The 21368-nt window shown below is 40.4% G+C and overlaps 1 protein-coding gene and 1 long non-coding RNA gene across 3 annotated transcripts in view; one reads left to right on the forward strand and one right to left on the reverse strand.

The window, feature by feature from the left end:
• Window positions 1-989: 989 nt before the first annotated feature.
• Window positions 990-15112, reverse strand: LOC122967187 (transmembrane protein 235). Its single transcript, XM_044331711.1, has 4 exons — window positions 14585-15112; window positions 13272-13349; window positions 12585-12722; window positions 990-3949 (listed from the first exon to the last, which is right to left on the reverse strand). Exons 1-4 carry the CDS (start codon window positions 14754-14756, stop codon window positions 3705-3707), a joined length of 633 nt encoding a protein of 210 aa, XP_044187646.1. The 5' UTR covers window positions 14757-15112; the 3' UTR covers window positions 990-3704.
• A 496-nt stretch (window positions 15113-15608) lies between these two features.
• The window catches only part of LOC122967806, a 61451-nt gene continuing 55691 nt past the window's right edge, over window positions 15609-21368 (forward strand). For both annotated transcript variants that reach the window (XR_006398678.1, XR_006398677.1), the window contains exons 1-2: window positions 15609-15858; window positions 18108-18211. This is a non-coding gene — a long non-coding RNA (uncharacterized LOC122967806). The remainder of the gene's footprint in view (window positions 15859-18107; window positions 18212-21368) is intronic.

The raw sequence follows: 21368 nt of genomic DNA on the forward strand, positions 1-21368 counted from the left end.
ATATTAAAGAAGAGTCTTGTTTCAGGATTACACATTTAAAGACAATCAGTGTTTCCCTGCACTCTCTGCTGACCCCTGCCATTAATAGTTGCAGCTCGACATAGTATTTATGTGAAATGAAAGCATAGTCACAGCAGTATAATGAGCTGGCAGTTAATGATGTGCAACCGCAGGGGTGATATTCTCTATCAAAAGTGCTGATGGCATGTGTTGATGTGAGTTCAAATTCCTCAACAATAGTTGGCAATCCATTAACTCAAATTTACTGATTAAAATATAATAGTTTCCCCATTGTGGTAAATAACTGAACCTCTCCTGTTCTCTGAGTGTGCTTTAATTTAACAACGCTCCATCAATTTCATAACATGGCTCTCCACAGGGGCAAAATACTTCTCAGCAATGTGAAAATGTGTTTTACATTCAGTAAGAAAGATTGATGCCCTCGAGGTGGTGATACATTCACTTTTCTGTAACATTTTATTGATTGGCTTATTTATTCATGATAGACCTACGGAAAGAAAGCAATGACCTGATCAGCATTTGAGGTACAACACACTTGTTTCATACAATAAATCAAAAGACCGTTTTAGTTTATGCTCAATGTCTTACATCAGCATTTTCATCATTTAAATAAAATGTTTCTAATATTTCCCTAAGGCAATGTTTTTCACTACAATTTGTTGTATACTGTGAATGTTGTATGTTATGTTATAGATACATATTAGGGTCCATTTAACACTATGAGCTCTCACACTGAGTGTGATAATATGTAATGTATTATGTTAAAACCCTGGATGGCTACAAATGTCTATTAGAGCAATATACAGCAATAATGTTGCCCATTGACTTTTGTTGAGCAGAGCAAAAATGAGCCACACCTAAAATGTGTAAAATGAGCAATCACACAGGGAAGCAGAGGATTGATTTATGAATGTATTGATTGATTACATGTTTAGGAGTTCAAAAAAAAAAAAACAGCGGCTCAAGGAGAAATTTTGATCAGGAAAGTGGTTCTGATAAAAATAGGTTGTGTTTCTTCAATAAATTCCTAAACCTGAGAGCCTAGAGGTTGTCCAGTCAAAATTACTGCACTCTGTCAAAGACAAGGGCACAACCCAAAGAGTAATGGCTTCGCACCAACTTTGGTGTTCGTCTGCCAGACTGGATTGAATTATTGTGTTCCATAAAAGTTTAATGGGATTTCAGCTGGCCTAATATATAAAAGGAAGACTGCAAGACTGAGCCTCTGTGCTTTGGTTCTGTCTTTATAGCTTTCTCTTCAGGCTTACTGGGAAGGAGGCTGCCAAACAAACAGCTGAGTGGACACAATGTTTCATGGTTTGGATTTTGATTCACTAGCTGAGGCACATTAAATCATGTTATAAATCACATTTAGGCAAACATAAGCGCACCTTTTAATGCTATAGCATCTATCTCTGTCATGAGCCCCCTTAGCAGACATTTTGCACTGCTTCTCCCGTTACAGTGCTGAGCAGTGTAATTTAGAGGTGGGTTAGAAAAGGTCCACATCTTGAGGTCAATAATCCCACTTACGGTACTATTATTTGATGGTTTATCTCAGTTTAGGCCTGCAACACTTAAACTTCTTGATGTATCAATTAACTTGACAAAAATGACAAAATCATCAATGTAGTCGGGTTAATTTCAGTAAAATCATTTGGCCACAAGAGCAATCTTTTTTCTTTTTGTGTACGTTTTTAGAAAACATTGAAAACATGAACTGAATTTAGATTTTTCACACTACAGTCATTTATCATGAGTCACAATGAGAGACATCTGAATAAATACATCGGTTTCTTCTGGTAGTGAATGTAAATTTCTAGAAAACTGTCAGGAACACTAACGTCATTTACTTCAGATCCCTTGGCTGTCACACTTTGTCATTAAAAACAAACAGGAAGTGGGCCTGTCTTTGCAAATACCTTCTCAAATCTTGATAAAAATTGCCCATTGTACCTGTATACTCTGCTTCAAATGCTTTTGCCTGCCCCTGCATTGCAGCTCACAGCTGTATTCTCACTTTTGTTTTGAATAACAAGTAGAAATTGTCCCTCTACTAAGGAAAACATAGGGAGGCTATGTTTTATTTTTGGATAATTGTAGCTTTTATAAACAACAATGTTACAACATATTGGTCAGACTTTTCTGAATTCTTATGGGGCTGTCTGTGGCAATTCTTTACACTGCTACACAAATATACAGTGAGCATATTATCATCATGTTTTATATGATCTTATTGTCTCACAACAAACAACTTTTGAGGACATTTTGTGCAATGTGATTACAGTGTGCTACTAACATTTGAAAGCATTTGATGACTGTGGCCTTTTTCTGTTGCCCATTACAGAATGCTTTCACACTACAACTAGACTGATGTTTTTATATCACAGTAAACATTAAAAAGTAAGGCTGTTCAGTTATTCAAGCATAAGAAAGGTTTGTTACAATTGTGAAAAGAGAACAACAACACAGTAAATTTTACAGCATTGCAAGTGCTAAATGTTGTATTTTCAGTGTCTTATTGACTTCCAGTATGCTGAGAGGACTAATTCCTAGCAATGGGCAGCGCAGACAGTGAATTACAATATCTAGTAATTAACTACTGCTGGGCAGCAAGCAACACATGCACATATTCTGTACTGCTAAAAACAGCTTGCAGGTCCCCAAGAGTGCACTCTTTTTCAGCCCTGTTTACGTGATTAATGCATTCACCTGTAGGAATGAAGTTTGCAAGCAGGAGGCACAACACTAACATTTTAGAAGTATCTCTAAAAGTCACAACAGTCAGCAGCCATCACTGTTTTAACTTTGAAATGACACATAAAAGTGCTAACTGCTTTTCAAATGCTGTGAAATGCAAATGAATTTGGCACATGAAGCTACAATGCAGCAGCTGTTCTGTTATGAAATACTAGAGGCTACACTGACTCTTGACTGGTGCTTTCCTGGTAAACTGCTGCAGAATCAGCAATGTTTTCACTTGAATGAGATCCCATGAACTACTGATGTAGATCATATTTAAATGCAGTAAAAATATATGGGTACACAAGAGGTAGGGAGGACCTCCTCAAGTGTACAAGCCTGAGCATGCATCAAAAAGGAAATGATCGCATACAACTAAACCGTTTGTTTTTCCCATGTCCATTGCAGGGCAATGGACTTGCATTTGGGTCGTGGTTTAAAACTGCTCTCTGTAAATTACAAACATGTTTCAAAACACATCTCACAGAAAGCCTATTGCTGAATGAAATGTGAGTCTTACAGCATTTTGTACATAGTCTATGTAATGGCTATCAGCTGGAAATACACATTTACCAGAACCTGACAACACAAAACTGAAATTATCATTAAAAAAAAAACGCATGAATACATCCAAAGAAAGAAAACACTGTTAATCTCTGCAGCAATAACACTGTGAATGGTTAGCCTTTTTTTCTGTTTGCTTGGCCACATTTATAGCATCATTGTGGACTAGGACAATGGACAGAAAATTATATTAAGCAGATGAAAGGTAGCAAGCTTCACAACAAGCCAGCAAAAACAAAGAAGAAATAGATGTTCAAAATCACCACTCAAGTATTTTTCCAGTAACAAAAATAAATAGCTGAATAAATGAAAACAGCAATAAAATATCATCCAATCTGTGGGATTTTAGTTTCACTTGGGCATAAGAATACTTCAATCTATAACATGGCAATGGCTACACCAGAGTCATAATGTCCCTTCCTCTGACTTATTCTGGCAGCTAGCATGAGCAGCAGGCCAGTGGCCACCTCCAGACTGTAGGAAAGCCAGGCTGTGGCTAAGGACCAGCCAAACGACACATCCACGTAGGCAAGGTTCTCTGGGGACACGATCCGCTGGAACTCCTCCATAGCCTGATTCGAGTATCTGATGTAGATGCTGACCCCCGCCAAGGTGAAAAGACCTGTTGATGCACAGAAACAGACAGATGGCACCACTGGAAAACAAAACCTTTCAGTTTTTGACACATTGCACTGAACCTGTAAAATGGAAATGGATCCATCTTGAGGACATGGAATGAATTCTCTGAGCATGAGGACACTGAGCTTCCAAATCACTCACCATAATCACCATGATATATTACACTTAACCTGTTTCTACAATGAGGTCATTAAGATAATAATGCATTAATTAGCAAATATTCTTTTTCCAACATAATTGTCTTCACATAACTCATTGATGCTATTATATAATATAAGCTTAAGCCTGTTAGCCCATTAACATGAAGCAATTAGTATAATCCTTGGGCATTAAGGATTTATAGCACCTTCAAGAAAAACATTTTTCTTATTCATATGCAAATTATTTTAACAAGGTGCTTCTACATTCAGTCAGGATCTGTGGTATAAGTATGAAATTACTACCGTATTTTTTTAAACATTTCTGGTGTTCCCAAATGGACAGATGAAATATTTTGCATAACAATTATCGTAGAGATGGACTGGCAAGAATAACACAACCCCAAAAATCCTTAAAGGTTCTATTTGTAAGAATCAGAAATTCCTTCTCATTAGTGACACCTGTGGCCAATAAATGAGGTGCAATGAGGTGCAATGAGATGCAATGAAGTGCAATGAGGTGACATATGTGCTTATTACCACCCTTGGAATTCCAGTAGAAAAAACAAAAGGTGGAAGGTATGTTCTGCTATCGCTCTGGAGCTTGTTTTCTGTTCCTTTGTTGAGGAAATAATGTTGTTTTAGCTGTGTGTGTGCTCGGGAGTGGGAGACTCGGCCCAGATCCTTCACATAGAAATAAGTCCAAAAGAAGGTCTCATTTTTTACGTTACATTACTACCCGTTCACTCACTGGCAATAAAAAATGATTAATATAGGTAAATTGCTTCACAATTCTACATAGAACTTTTAAATACTGAGTAGACCCCACTACATGTACAATTCAGAATGGCCTTTACCTTGGCACCAAGGAAGGCAAAATCACTCCACACTGCTGCAATTAGCCTCTGATAATTACTTATCACTTGAAATCACAACTGTCTCTCTTGTCTCTCTATGGGATTGTTTCTCAGTGTCTATCAAGTAGTGTGTTTAATGTGCATACCAAAGTAGGGAAGAAAGAAAGAAAGAAAGAAAGAACTGGTTGGTAAGTGAAAATGTCATAAATGGTGATCAAAGAGGTTCAGCAGTTCTGGATACCTTTCTTTGGTAAAGTTTATTTGTATAGCACATTTCAACGATAATGCAATTCAAAGTGCTCATTCAAAGAGCATTAAGCCAAAGTGCAAAAGAAACACATTATAAAAGGACATTTAAATACATTTAAAATAGTTATTCAAAAGTAAAGATAATAGAAATGAAAAATAAGCTACAATAAAGTTAAAGTTAACTTACAGCACATCTACAGTTTTCTGGGAATTTGTGGACAGCTAGATTCGCGAGATCACAACATTACAAGATCACGCAAGAATCCATCTTGTCAGGCCTCAAGTTATGTGCTTGTGTCCGAACAACTGGTGGTTCAGACCAATCAGTGTCCTATGAGCATTCTCACATGATCTCGCGAATCCAGCTGTCTCGCAAGGTAAGACAGTGATAGCCAGGTTCATCCGGTCACCAGCCAAGTATTTTTTGAGCATTCTCAAAAAATACTTGCCGTGTCTGTCCTTTTCCAAACAGTTTCCAAGAACAACTTCTCAGATGGTTCTGTGTAACAAACCATCTGACACGTCAGGTTATTGACAGACAGGAAGCCAGTGTAAAGATCTGAGAATGACAGTTACGATATTGTAACCCAATTTCTATTAGCACAGGCGGAGCCCTCCACTCAGCTCTATGGGTACCACTCTCCTCCAACCACATGCATGTATTTGCCCACTGAACTTTGCATAAACATAGCTGGCCAATCAGGACATGCCTACCAGAATACGTGTGGAGCCCACAGTATATAAGGCAGCATGCCCGCTGTCCAGCATCCCACAACCTCTTTAAGTGGTGTAGGAGTGGCAGGGCCCATAGGTGGAGGGCTCTGACTGTGCTAATAAAACTAAGGTTACAATATCATAACCTTTGTACTATCTTACACAGGCGGACCCTCCACTGAACTCTATGGGTACAGAGGGTGGAGCCCGATGAATGAACTCCCTGCCATGCCATAACATCCAACTCAGCCCCACTGATACTGACCTAAAGGTTAGTTACCACAGCCCACCTACTTCTATAGTCTAGGCCGCCACAGCGGAGAATTAGGGCGCCCCAGCCAACTGAGATAGTATACCATTGAACTGGGTGAGGCCATGGCCTAACCTTACAGGGGTCTACGGTTACACAATAGACCCTCTGCACACCTCATTCCCCAGGTTATCCTGGAGCATGGGAAAAATGTGGGTGTATCATGCCCAGAGGAGGTCAGGTGAAACACAGCTGACACACACATCCACCTTTTTCACCAGTCTTGGGTCAATCCATCAAGCAAAGACTGTGAAAAGGAGCCTACATGTGGGGTGAAGGGCAAAATGCATCCAGCTGAATAACCCTCGACCTAGAAGAACTCCATATGTTCTTGGGAACAAAGGAGGGATTTTGTCTGAGAGTAGCTCCACTGTGGTCACAGTGAAGCAGCATGCAGCTGGGTTGAACCGACAGGGTGCTTAGCTCACACACTCTCTTAGCTGAGGTCACAGCAAGCAGCAAAGCTGTCTTGACTGACAGTGTCTTCATAGAGGAGTGCTCCAGAGGCTTGTAAGGATCCCTGAACAGAGCCTTGACACCAGAGGCAGTTCCCATTGGGGGGTAGAGGCACGCATCATTAGGCGTTGTCTCCTGACCCCCTGCAAGAGGCATTTCACAAGAGGGTGGCTAAAGACTGGTCTGTCACCAAAACTGTTGTGATAGCAAGAGACGGCTGCTGCATACACTTTAATATTGGCATGAGACAGCCCTCTGTCCACCAAACACTGCAAAATACAGGGGACAGTGGGTGTTGTGCCGGTTGGCGAACAGATCCATTTCCACCTTCCCAAACCAGGCCCAGATCTGCTTCACCAGTTGGGGTGAAGCCTCCACTCATCTGCTGGGGGGGCTGCCCCTCTATATGAGGTCGGCCCCCCTGTTCTCCAGTCCCAGGACCTGGAGCACCTTCAGAGACAACAAACGCTCTGAGGCCCATCTCAACAGGTCCTCCTTCATCCTCAACAGGGCAGTGGACTGAACTCTGCCCTGCCTGTTGATGTAGGACATCTTGGTGCAGTTGTCAGCCCTCACTAACACATGTCTTACATGTGTCCCTGTATGGCCTGGAGTTCAAAGAGGTTGATGTGTCAGCTCTCTGCCGGATCTCCGCAGGCAAGTCTCTCCCCACCCCATCAGGGATGCGTCCATGAACACTGTGATGTAGGAAGTCACTCATCCCAGTGGTGTTCCCTGTGACAGGTGCTGTGGAGACCCCCAGTATTACAGGTCATCCTGCACTGAGGGGGGAATGGTCACCAAGCAGTACTTGTGCTTCTTGGGACCCAAGAGAAGGCTGGTGATTCACCTCTGCAGGTGTCGCATGAGGAACAGTCCCAGCGACACCACCTGGTGGGCTGCTGCCATGAACCCCAATGCCTGCATGATGGTCAATGCCATCACTGCTGCACCGCACCACACTTTGTGAGCTGCCTAGAGTAGGGCTGTCTGTCTGAATTCCAACAGGGCAGCCCACAGTCTGCATGAGTTGAGCAAAATCCCCAGATATTCCACCTGTTGTTGTGGCTGGGGGTTGCTCTCCTTCTAGTTCCTCGCACCTTGGTCATGCAACGGCTGAAGCACTGTGTCCACACATCTTCTGAAGGTACAGGGGACCAGGGAATAGCCAAACCAATGTACTCATAGGCTATCCTCTGGAAGCTGAAATGCAGGAACTTCCTGTATTTCGGCACCACCTTGACATGAAAGTATGAATCCTTCAGGTTGATGATGGTGAACCAGTTGCCAGGCTGAATCAATTCTAGTAACCGCTGGATGTTTAGCATGTGAAACGTTTTGTGGGCGATGCACTGGTTTAGGGTACAGAGGTCTGAAATCTCCCATCTTCTTGAGAAGTAAAACCCCTTCTGTCTGTTATGAGTGGGAATGACAGACACAACCTGTTTCTGTAACAGGCCCATGAACGGAAGAGGAACACGGCAGAACTGGAGAGAATAAACTAGTTTCAGTGTCCTGTCCATCCACTCAGTCAATGCACACTCGCAATGCCACACCCCGTAAAATTGCGTCAGGGGGCGAGCGACTAGCTGCATAGTGGCAGTCAGGAAGCTGTGATATCCTGCTTTGGCCATCTCCATCACCAAACCCTCCACAAACGGGAATTTGGCCCATGGGGGGCTAGTACAGAAAGGGCCGAGCTGGCAGGAAAGTCCATGAACACACCACTGCCGGCCGTGATGTAAACATAGCAGCAGCAATATTCGTGTCATTGTGTTCAGTCCTCCTCATCTCTTGTGTGGAGATTGATGAGGGAGAACATGACACAAACATACTCCCCTCCCTTTGTGTTAAGCATGTGTTAGGTGTATTTCTCCGATAAAGCGCTCTGATGCTTCGCTCATAATCAAAGGGACGCATTGTGCACACCATTCAGAGGCAAAATGGTAACGGTGGCCATAAAAACGGGGAGCAAGTGTGTTAGTCTGCTACCTCGGATGAGGTGTGGTTTCTGACAGCATCATGCTAAACGTTAGAGCTCATGCACTGGTTCAGCACTGTGATGTCTCTGGACATTACTGCAGAGAAAAGGCCAATGTGAAAGGAGCTGAGCCAGCGGGGCAGTCTGTGAGCACAATACTGCTGCCCGCTCTGTGAACACAGCAGCAGACTTTGTGTTACTGTGTTCAATCAGCCTCAACTCCTGTGTGGAGATTGATGAGGAAGAACACGCCACACATGCACACCCCTCACTCTGGGATAAGCGTGCATCAGGTGCATTTCTCCCTGACGGAGAGATAATGCAACGTGACACCGTTTTGCTGCAAAGATGCGAGTAAAACGCCCAACACACCCAAGTTGTTGGCTGCTACGGCCAGCTGTGCACCCAGCTGGAAAAATTTGTCAAAATGTTCCAGTGTCTCCTTGTCGCATCGTACCGGTGGTAGCAGCTTTGTGCTTGCTGACCAGCCGGCTGACGGTGGGCGGCGAGGGTGCCAGGGAAATTAACCTCCATGCAGCTCCGCACCCTGAGAAAATCCGCCAAACGTGCAACCAGGGCTTATTTTCTTTAATGGCTGCTGCCAGGATGCCTCCACACACTGCCAGATGTCTGGGAAGGGGGGTGACACAAAAGCCACCTGAGCCGGGCAAACTGGGCCATAAAAACCCTCATGGAGATGGATCACCAGCTTGAGAGGAAGCTAGGTGGCAGTGTTAGCCCAACACATCCCACCATGATGGTCGTCACTTGTGGGAAATCCCGGTGGACAGATGTTGACAGCCAGGCTACCGTGGGACGTTGACGAACCGGACAACGATCTCCACCAGAATGGAGCCTCGGGGAATCCACATGTCATTTTTGTCCACTCAGATGTGTAATTACCTATTGACATAAAGTTTAGTACTGTGCCAAAAAGTCCCACCCAGTTTTCCAGTCAGTTTGGTAATATATTGTGGTTGACTGTGTCGAATGCAGCACTGAGAACCAGTAATACTAAGACTGAAATTCTGCCGCTGTCTGTGTTTAAGTAGATGTCATTGAAGACCTTAACAAGCGCAGTCCCAGTACTGTGGTGTGGTTGAAATCCTGACTGGAAGACATCAAAACAGTTGTTTAGTGCCAAGACGTTGTTCAGCTGTTAAAAAACAGCTGTTTCAATTATTTTACTTAAAAACAGGAGATTTGATATGGGCCTGTAATTGTTCATTAGTGAGGTATCTAGATTGTTCTTTTTTAAGACTGGCTTGATGATGGCAGTTTTCAGGGCCTGTGGGAAGAAACTTGAGAGAAGAGGCATGTTGACAATTTGTAGAAGATCTGAGGCTATGCAATTTGAAACATTTTCGAAAAAGCCTGTTGGCAGAATATCAAGGCAGCAGGAGGATGATTTCAGATGTTGTATAATGTCCTCCAAAATGTTATGGTTGATAAAATTATGTCATGGTATTTGAATTGAATTTAAGTGGACACAGGGACAACACATAACCTGTACTAGATATGAAGGCACCGATTGCTTGTCTTAACTTTCTGAATTTTGTCAGTGAAGGAGGCAAATTCATTGCAGGTCCTGGTGGATAGAAGTTCAGAGGCTACTGAGACAGGAAGGATTGTTAGCCTGTCGACAGTAGCAAACAAGGCATGTGCATTATTATTGTTTTTGGCAATTATGTCAGAGAAGAAGGACTGCCTTGCATTTCTCAGTTCCAAATTATAAATCCGAAGCCTCTCTTTATAGAGGTCTTAATGAACCTGAAGATTTCTTTGGTTGGTTAGGGAGTAGGCAAATGATTCTCATATAGACTTTAACTTGTTAAATTACAGTGGTAATTGTGTCTGTTGGGAAGAATTGATGAAAATACCTTCACTGATTTGAAAGTCTTCATGAACACAGTTTGCCATGCACTCAGGTATCCATTGCTGATGATTAGTGTTCCCATATGGGAAACATTTCACCTTTAATTCTAGTCGACATAAATTTTATATGTGTAGTCTCCTGTGTACAGTATGTCTTGTATAGTTCCCTTTCATTATTTTCATTGGGTCCTGGCTGTGCACCAATACCACACCAACAATTTGCTAAACATCTATTATGCTCACTCAGAAAAGCAATACCAATTTTAACATTTGAATAGATTGAAGTTAGTTTTTTAAAATTATCCTGAGCTGCAAAATCAAGAGGAAGTAATACATATTGTCCAAAATAGAAATAAATGTGTTTTTTCCCAGAATTTTTCCAAAGAGACAGATTGATCAATAGTGTGCGATGTGATGTGAGGATTCAGAGTGCAATTTCAAAGACCTATTGACACAAACCTCAACATAAATCTTGTATTTGGACATACCATCTCTCACACTACAATATCAAACTCAGAAATATGCTTCTAATGCATTAAATAAGACAGGGAGAAAAAAAAACAGAACGAAATGCTGACATCCATTACCCCTTTTCTGTTTGCATTATATCAGAGGCCGTTTTGAAGGTAGAAGAGCTTAGTGCTTGCAGACCTTTTCATGAAGAGATGCGGTCAGGGCATTTGGTGCAAAGCATGAAATTAGCTGTCTCTTCTGTGTAACATGGGAAGCTGTGCCTGTCAGCAGAGATGGCAAAGTATATAATAAGTCCTTTTACCTCTGTGACAGATTCATGCATTCACTCTCAACCATACCCAAATCTAGATTCAAAAAGTCATTTTCTTTGAGTTCAGACCTAATCCAAGAGCCATCTTTCTGTATTGCATTGCTGATGAAGGTGCATCTTTATTTGGCCATTTAAGGAACCAGCATATCAGCAATCCTTACTGTGTCGACCAAACCCAGAATTTCTGCTCAAAGATGACTCTCCAGTACACAATATATTGAATGAGCTGTTCATTTGATTACAACCAATTTCAACAAAAAAGGGAATTCTATTTTGTTGAGAGCTTCCAGTCAAGGACGAGCTCCTCTGCAATAATTTCATCATGATTAGCAATCATATGTTGTGATCAATACTGTTAATCATGTTCACATCCATACAGAGAATGCGTGGCGGTTTGGGGTCTTTGTGCATGTCCAGGCTCATCAAGGACTAACCTGAATATATTATTTATTTTATGCAAAGTTAGGAACTAAAAAAAAATACCCTTAGCAAATCTCTAGTACTAGTACAAACTATTTTTATTCACACCATTCCACAGCATGGTACTATTTGGGAAAGAGTGTCAAAACTGAGATTTTGCACATGGGCGTCCTTGTCAGACCATTTCTCACACTACTATAATTGCATTTCAATATCTCAAGTCAATCACGTAGCGTCTATTCACAAAAACAGACAAAAGGACTGAATAAGGAGATGCAAGTGTTATAGTACCCTTTCACCAGTTTAAAAGTGTTCTGCTCCTTTTTTTCCTTATTGTCACCATAAAAATCCCCATCTACACACACTCTACTGAGCAAAAAGATCATTACCTAGCTCATTTTAATTAAGTAAAATGAGATTTTTTATTGTTCTCACACAGATGTTTAATATATAGCTGTATGATGTATAACTGACTTCTCCAGTCAACTGTGAGATATAATATTTACACAACAGTAATCACAGTTTTCTCATCATTGGTCATCATTATGTTCCACCGCTAATGTCTGAGAAATGAGGCTCCAACAGTCGCCTTAAGAAAGAAGTGAAACAGAAGTGAAGTGAAACTAGTGAGTGTGAGGAGTTAAATTGGATTTTCAAGGTTCTCTAGGTGAAGTCAGCACACACAAAAATGCTCTAGTATGTGTCTCATGTGCCACCCACATACTACATCTTACACGCTGACAAAACCAAGCAAGGGATTTGCTTCAGACCACCCCATTCACAACGTGCATATTATTGTTATAAGCTGAGACAAAAACAGTCTGTGTGGACTTACTGCAGACCAGAAAGTAGGATGCCGTTCCAGCCAGCAAGTTTGGACTGCAGGCCAACGAACTGACAAGTCCGAAGATCCAGCCAAACACAAGCAGGACCAGGCTGAGAGGCAACACGATGACCACCACCTTGTGCAAGCCTGAACACACACACAATCCAAGATGTATACACACATAAACATACAATGAGCTTTGAGATTTTAATAGACTATCCATGATGTTGTTTATCTTAGAGCCTTGATTTCAAAATCAGCTGGATTTTACATTACTGCTGAGTGCTGCAAAGGCAGCTGTGATTTTTTAGATTGATTTCTACCATCCAGGGAGCCATTGGTTTTTCATTTCCATGCATCAGTACGGTATGAAAATAAACTTGAATAGTCTTGAGACTTCTTGCTTGAGATAGCATCTGTCACAGTGGACAATTTATTACTGTATTTTATTATCAAACTTGTAAACAGCGACTGTTTTCTCTATATCCAACATCAGAACAGAACCTTTTTAATTCAAATGAACCTTTGCAAAATTTCGATGTTTGGACCTGGATTCGATTTTCTGACAACATACTGGAGCTTATAAATGGATGTTTTTGGCAGCCAACTAGGCCTATTAGTTATTATCATAAGAAAACCCTGACATACCAATTTATTTATCAACTTCTCTGGCAGCCAATAAACAAACCCACTCACCAAGAAGGTGCCTCTCTGCCTCTGACAGGCTGGACATATTTGCTGTAAAAGAAGGGATGACTGAACTCCTGTTTGCTCCTGAAAATGTCAAAGGAAAAGGTCACACATGTGTGCAGACAGAGCAATGAGACCAAACATTGTCACATTTTTGTCCTAGAGCTGCAAAAATAATTATTAGCATAATATGAAATGGAGCACCTTGCACTATCATTTAATTAAATCAATAAAACAGATCTCTGTTGGACACTTTTATTCCTGATACATATTTTCTCAGTCCTGCATGTGTGACAATTCTGCAGCAAGAATTTGTGTCCTACATGCCCCACTCCCTACAGAGTGACACCGGTGCTTGAAGAGCTTCAAACATTATGATGTCTCATTACTTGGCATTTACTGAATGAACTGCAGGGCACCACCCGCATCAAATTGGACACCTCCTGTACCTAAAGCTGAGCAGCCAATAAACAGATTATATTGGAGCTGCGTTGACAAATATCCTTTAGAATGTCTCTGCAGCCTCTCACCTGTTCACCTGCAGCTGCATGCAGGGGCTGATACAGATGTGAGGGGCTGCAGTTGCTGTACAGGACAGTCTCAGTTATACAGTTATCACTTAGAAAGAAAAAAAAGAAACTATAAAATAGGGATTTATTATTTATTCATTCAGGGAATACACAGACTGCACGTTTGTGCAGTCTGTGTATTCCCTGAATGAATTGGGAATTTTTAATAATCTGACTGAGATTTTGTTATCATAGTATTTGTCCACGCTAAAACCACTGGAATGTCATTGTTTCTGTACATCAGTGTCACAAAACTGAGATTCACCGCAAGCTGTTTTTACACCTGACTTTGCACTTACAGTGGAGTGATGAGGAATAATTCATGGCACATATAGCCTCAGCTATGGACTGCTGACAATAAACATGGCAACGCAGCATCATCAGGGTCTGCCATGATCCATGAACAATGATAGATCTCAGCACCATCACATGTGGATCGATTTATCTTTTTTTTGTCAACATCACAAACGATCAATAGTACTGATCTTATTTGCACAAGTAGGAAACCTGCTAAATCCAAAATTGGAAACATTACAAGTTAATTAAAAATAGTAGACTGAACAGTTACGCCAAAAAATGTTGATGCCACATGATAATAGCTGCTCAAAATGATATGAAAAGCAGCGCAAAAGTTATTTCACACATTTGGGGAAAAAAGGGTGTGCAGCATATTATATCACAGTTCAGCATTCTTGAAAAGCCTAGAATATGTAAAGATTTGTGCCATCTAAATAACCGCAAGCGACATACCTTCATTAATTCTCCAAAGTCCAGAATGGGAACTCAGGTCGTCTGGACCTGTGTAGTTAGGTTTATTCACATCGATGATGTACCAGTAATCAGTCCCAATTGCCACAGCGAGGAGGCTAAAACTGAGCAAACCTGTAAACCCCGCAGTGAGAACCACCAGTCCGTATCTCATTATGCACAGTCAACACGCAAAGCGCAGCTACTGTAGCCTAATATTCTGTACACTTTGTTTCTCTGCTTCTACAATGTAATCTGCACCGACGCTCCAAGATGTGGGATGCGTAAAAGCTCTCCAGCTGAGTCCTTTCTTGTAAAGTGCTGGCTCTCCATGGCTACCACCATCCTAAAATGTAGTTTAAGATGAAAAATGTAGGGGGGAAAAAACAACAACAAAATCCCACCAAAACACATTCCATGTATTATTTCCAGATTTATCTGAAGAGGGGGGAAAAATGAAAACATGAGAAGGGAGATATGTCTTTCTCTTGGCCGGGGGTCATCATATTGGTATGTGTCAACGACTGTAGCGCTCCTGGATTGATTGATTGTCAAGTTAGGGGAATAGAAAGTCGCACTTCCGGTGCTGTATTTCAAATTTAAATACCCACATTTGGCTGGGGGAGGCTGAATATTTATTTTTTCTTGCGAAAACGGCCACACATCCGGAAATATTCTAATATTCTAATATAACAATGACACTTTACTATTTTACTGTAACTCAATTGTGTTTTCAACGGCAACATAGTGACCATAGATAACTAAATAGATAACTAAATAACACAAATTACCCCAACCTTTTGTATTGAGAAAAGGCAAGACTAAATTAAAATCAATAGGTCTGTTGGTAAAACAATTATAGTTCCTGTGGCATATTTAATATGTACATTCAGCAGCATCCTGGTTAAATCAAACAAATAATAAAAAAAAATAGCTGTTTGCATAGGCCTGCTGTATGAAGCATTTTATGTGCAGGAAATAGTTGCCTGTCATACCGGAAGTGTTCTGTAGGTGGAGCAGCCTGCACCATGTTGTATAGGTGACATAATACACAACATTAAACACGTAAAACCAAATTACTGAGGACAAATGGAAAAGAAAAGACAACATGCTGCCGTGTTGTCAGGTGGTTGCTGACTGTACACCGATGAAGAAGTTAGCTAGACATTTGAAACATATCATCTGGGCAGTTATGTCAAAAACAGTAACCTTTTGAGGGAGAAAGGCGTGGGCACCTGTTGAACAAGTTGACCTGTGCCGAAGCCTATTGATCTGTGGTGAGTATTTTATAGTTGAATCACAGCTTTTCTGACACTGAAAAGTTAAATGAAAAAATGAAAACAAACTGATGTGGCACAATATAAGACAAAGTAGCCTACAGTAACACTTCATAAGATAAGCTTTCATCCCTCTCAAGGCAATATTTAGTAGAGGCAATTTTGGCAACAATTACAGCCTGAGTCTTGCGGATAGGTCTATCAGCTCCCCACACCCCCACACCCCCACGTCCCCCATTCTTCCTCTCTAAAACTGCCCAAGCTCTATATAGTCGCATAGGGACAGTTGAGTGAAAAGCAATTTTCAAGTCCTGCCACAAATTGTCATTTGGACTGAGCTCTGGACTCTGGCTCTGACCACTATAGTATATTTTGTAGTCATTCATGCGTATCTTTATGACATTATGTTGGGTGTCGTTGTCTCGCTGGAAAATTCATCTTCAGCCAAGCTCTCTTGCAGGCTGCAGCAGGTTTTCCATCTACTGTGGATTCAACAGTTATGAAAATCCAGTAGCCTATTTTCAAGGTTTAATTTGCAGAACTATCTGGATTGTCTTTTGATGTGAATGAGTGGTGCAAAAGAAATCAAAGGAAAGCAGAGAAGATAATACCTAACCTTGTAATTGTCAAGTTCAGTGTTTTTCCAAATGTGTGGGTGTATTTTTTTCATAAAAGAAAATCAAAAAGTTATTCCAGTGCACACCAGGATACTAGGATAAACACTATTTATTAAGGGATTACATTAAAAAACAAGTTTTTGTTTTTTACTCAATAAATGGTGTCTATCCTAGTATCCTGGTGTGCACTGGAATACTTTTTCGATTTTCTGTCATTTGCCCTACATCAGGTGGCACCCAGGAAAGAGGCACTGCTGTGCACGGGGTATCTTCATCTTTTTGTATTTTTTTCATGTTGAATAAACCACAGTCCTTGCACCAATATGGTCACTGACATGGAAAATAAAATGGTAAAATACTTTTGTCAAAACTGGTTCACAACAATGTACATAAAATCTTAAAATTCAGTTCAAATCCTAATTTACTTAGATTATTCAAAATATCTGATTGTTCAGACACTGCACAACATGTATTTCTTTGATCATTCTTTTTTTAAATTACAGTGGTCATTATCAAGCAATCTTTTTGCACAGTTTGGCTTTCAGCCTAGTCTAACAGCAGAACAAATGTTGCTGATCCTCAGCATCTGTCAGGACTTTCAAGTCAAATTATATTACAGAGTATCTGAGCAGGGCTATACTGCACAGATTACAGCTTGCATTGAAGCTATGGCAGGAGAAACTCAACCTAACAGTTTTACAAATGTGTCTTTTTTTCTATTTCCAAACAAATAAACAGAACATTTACATTTCTGTCTTAACTGCACCTGTAAATCTGTGCTCATTTGCAAATGCTTTCATTAGAATAACTAATTACATCGTAGGTGTAAAGTGGCATTGAAATACCATGATGTGTCAGAGTTGCTGGGGCACAGTCAATTATGTAATTTTATAAAGTGCTCTTGAGTATGTTTACCATTAGCTGATGCAAACACACGTTGGCTTGCATCTTATTTTGCAGACTTTTCAGAAATTTTTAGAAAAATTCCTTCCATGTTTTTTAGAAGCTAATAAAAATACTGAAGCTAAAATGCTTCATCATGCTTGGTGTAAGCACTACAACACCACTGCAAGCTTCTGTTCGCAAGATGAACCAGAATTATCATGTTCGACTGGCATTAAATAGTTTTTTTGTCTACTACAGCATACATACCTGTTCTGTAAATCACTTTTCCTTTGCTCTCCTTTGAGAAAAAAAAATCACAAACCAAAAGAAGACATTTATATTTTAAATTATTTTTTCAAGTTTTGCATTAATTTAATGAAATACTGTTCTGTTATCTGCCCACATAGCTGGAAACATTATTTCAATACAGCAAATCAAATCTTGCATGAAGCAAAAACGTGGTGTTCTATCATAGGCAGAGCAGATGGTCACACTGAGCCTGATAGCATCCTGCAACACAACACGAGAGTCACAGAGCCACACAACAATCTGCATTAGCTTCCTCTTTGTGAGAGCAAATGTAAAAAAAAGAAGTTTATCTAGCCACATCTAGAAAGAAGGTATAAATTGTTACAACTTCCAGCTAAAAGAAGGGAGAACTTGGTCTATGAATGTGTGCCTTTTTTTTTTTTTTTTGCTCTTGAAGCTTCAAAAAGGTGAGACTTACTATCTAATCTGCCTCTATAGATTTCTTCAGAAGGGTGAAGTTGAAATCGACTCATTGTATCCACACTGTGGAAGACATCATGAAGATGTGTGGGCAATGTGATGCACCAACAGAGTGACAGAAGGTAGGAAATAAACTGCTGCTTGGTTCATATAACAGAACCACTTCTTTCTCCTCTTTACTCTTCTACATCTGTTGTTGTTGCCAGAAATGACTCTGGCTTGCCAGGTTTGTCTATGTCCGCTGTCTCATTGTTGTCACTTGGATAGTTGGATAGTTCAGATTGTGTGTGGTCTGTCGAGGCTGTGTTCTGTTAGTTGAGCAGAGCCTTTTGACCAGCAGCTGTCTGAAGGGACTTTTCCCCATTTTCTTCTCTTTGTAGCTTTGTATTGGTTGGAGCTGGGTGCGCTGGCTTTACGATGTTAACAGGATTTTAATGCTCCTTTTGGATCCTGATTAAAAGCATGAATTAGACCTATTTTGACTCTTCATAGGTCGTTTGTTGTGTTTCTGCAGGCTCCTTCTTACCAATTTCAGTTTGCAGGGTTTCAGTCGGGCTTTTTATCCCATTGTCAATAGTCTAATTTGGGCGACCACACTTCACTGCCATACTCTGGAAATTGTTTCATGATATATAGTCCTCCTTCCTTTGACTTTGGCATCTTTCAAAATGAAATGGCCTGTAGGTGTAATTTGTGTTCTTTGATGTCTTCACTGACATCTTTGCTTTATCTGAAAAATCATGATCTTGTTCCTTTCAAGATTCACTGTCAAGACTAAGTTCTGGCAGAATATCTCTATATAAAGCAGCTGTTATTGCAATGCTTTTTTAGATGGAACCAGTTACATTAGATTAGATCTGCAAGCAAACATTTTTGTGAGTGTTCAACAGATGTAGACCAGGGAAGTCTGAAGGGTGTGAAGAGAGAAGGTGAGGCCTGCTGTCCAATTATTTAGTATAAAACCAATCTAACATAGTTTGCCGATGACATGATGTTGAAGAGTATGTTTTGCAGTTGGGTGTGGCCATTCAGACTGAAAATAGTCTTACGTTAAAACAATGCAAGACGCTGCATTGGTAGGGGTGAGTTGTTGCACGTACCAGTGAGGCGTGAAGTACAATCCATGAAGTCCAGTTTGAGTAAAAGTTTCATGAGTTAGAAGGCTTAACAGTGCTCAGAGGTTTATGGGAAGTTATCATAGCAGCAATTATTTTATCTTTTCTTGCAATAATGTACCAGATATGTGTGCTTGCATATATTTGATTTGCCACCGCAGCAACTTCCTGGATAACGCTGTGTTTTGCACTGGCAAAGGTTGAGCCAGGTACAACTTTTTTTGCTGAATGACACTGTTATTTTTTTGCTGGAGGCCTCCACATTGCCCTCCACTAGAATTGGCTTGAATTTTGGATACCTCTCTGTCTTTTTCCATTTCTCGATGAAAGTGGCTTTTTTGAGGACATAATAAATCCACAGTGCATTTCCACTGAAGCCTGTACACCATTCTGTCATCTTTGCATTTATTGGTTGTGTGTTTTATTGAAATGTCACAGCTGAACCAAGGAGCTGGCATAATTTCATATAAACCTATTTTGCATAAAAGCTTTGTTTAGCCCATCCTTTTAAATCAGAGTTTGATTTCTGTCTAATGCTTATATTTTTGAGTGAACCGCTTTGCTAGATCTAATAAAAAAAAAAGTCATGGGTCGGAAAACCCAGCACAAATAACACCATTTTAGTGTTGTGGCCTGGCTGCAGGCAAACTTAGCCAGTGTTGCAGTATAGCACACAGGGGAAAAAACACTGCCAGTAACACATATTTACCTCTAGTCATCCATTCTCACCAGTGCTCTACAGTTTTTCACACACACACACACACACACACACACACACACACACACACACACACTGTAAGGCAGACAAAAGGGGAAACTCCAGTTAGAAAGGGTGCTTGCTTGAATTGAAGACATTTTATTTAGTTTCAGAATTATTTTACACTTAGTTTGTAAGTACTTAATTCTTTGGTGCTCTCATTCCCATGGTAGACATTAAACAATTAAAATGCTTCACTAAAAGCAAAGTAACATTAAAGGAAATAAAGAAAAGTTAATCTGTTCAAACATCTCCAGCTCAGCGAGTAGTGTGTAATGATCAGGGCGAGTGAGCAGGGCATTTATGGGCTGTGACTTTCAAAGAAAATGTCTGCCAGTGTAATTATAGAATTAAAGAAGAGGAGGCAATCCAGAAGCAAAGAATGTTTTCAAGAGAGACAGCTGAACCTTTTAGAGCAAATACTATACTTTGTTGTCAATCGTAATGAGATAGACAAACTATGAGGACAAGGTGATGACATGGAAGAAAGAAAGACTGACTGACTATACATTCTGTAAAATCATGTCATTTTTTTTCTTGAGGGTATATAGATACTGTATTCTGCAGGGGACAGCTGATACCAGTTCCCGTTAAAACGTTGGAGTTGTTGAAAGTGGTGACACATGTTAAGGGGTTGTGTCAGTGTGATGGCTTTCCAGGTGGTTGCCCTTGTAGTGATTGCAGTGCTGGGTACGGCATTTTCACAGCACTTGTCTTTATGAACAGAGAATGAACTAAGAGAGGTACACACTGCCACCTACTGTAGTGAATGGAAACATCTTCTTAGTTAGAGCTACCACACTGATCAGACAGTCCTCTCTGCCTTTTATTTATGGATGACTGTGCTCTGGTTGAGCAATTAAAAATAGCTGCAGAGAGTAAATTTTTGCATTTTAATTGCAAACGTCTGTTCTTAGTTTATTTTTTTTGACAAAGTACACAACATAGTGAATATGTTTTTTTTTTTAAGTTACTGGGCTCATCGGCCCTTTTCAACAGACATTGGCTGACAACACACCCTATTTACCATAAAATGCACTATATTTGCCTTCCTTTTATGCTTTATATAGTGCCCCCAACAAAAATAAGTCCATGGCATGTACACAGCATTCTTCTGACAGCCCCACAATGCAGTGTGTTGGAATTTATTGATACATAAATGACCGTTGTGTGACTCGACACCTGTCAGTGATGATGCAAAATGACAATGTTTAATGTTTATTTGTATGGGGACAAGCATATAGCATGAACTGATGATTCATGAGTGTCTAAAATTTCAATTTACTGCTCACTGTAGAGTGAACTATTGAGTTTCTATTGTATAGGGATTAGTGAATGAGTCAACAAGGGAGTGATTTCGGACACAGGCATTGTGACTAATTATAGCAGGAAAAGCACAGGTGTAAC

The sequence above is a fragment of the Thunnus albacares genome, chromosome 17, assembly GCF_914725855.1.
Source record: "Thunnus albacares chromosome 17, fThuAlb1.1, whole genome shotgun sequence".
NCBI lineage: Eukaryota > Metazoa > Chordata > Actinopteri > Scombriformes > Scombridae > Thunnus > Thunnus albacares.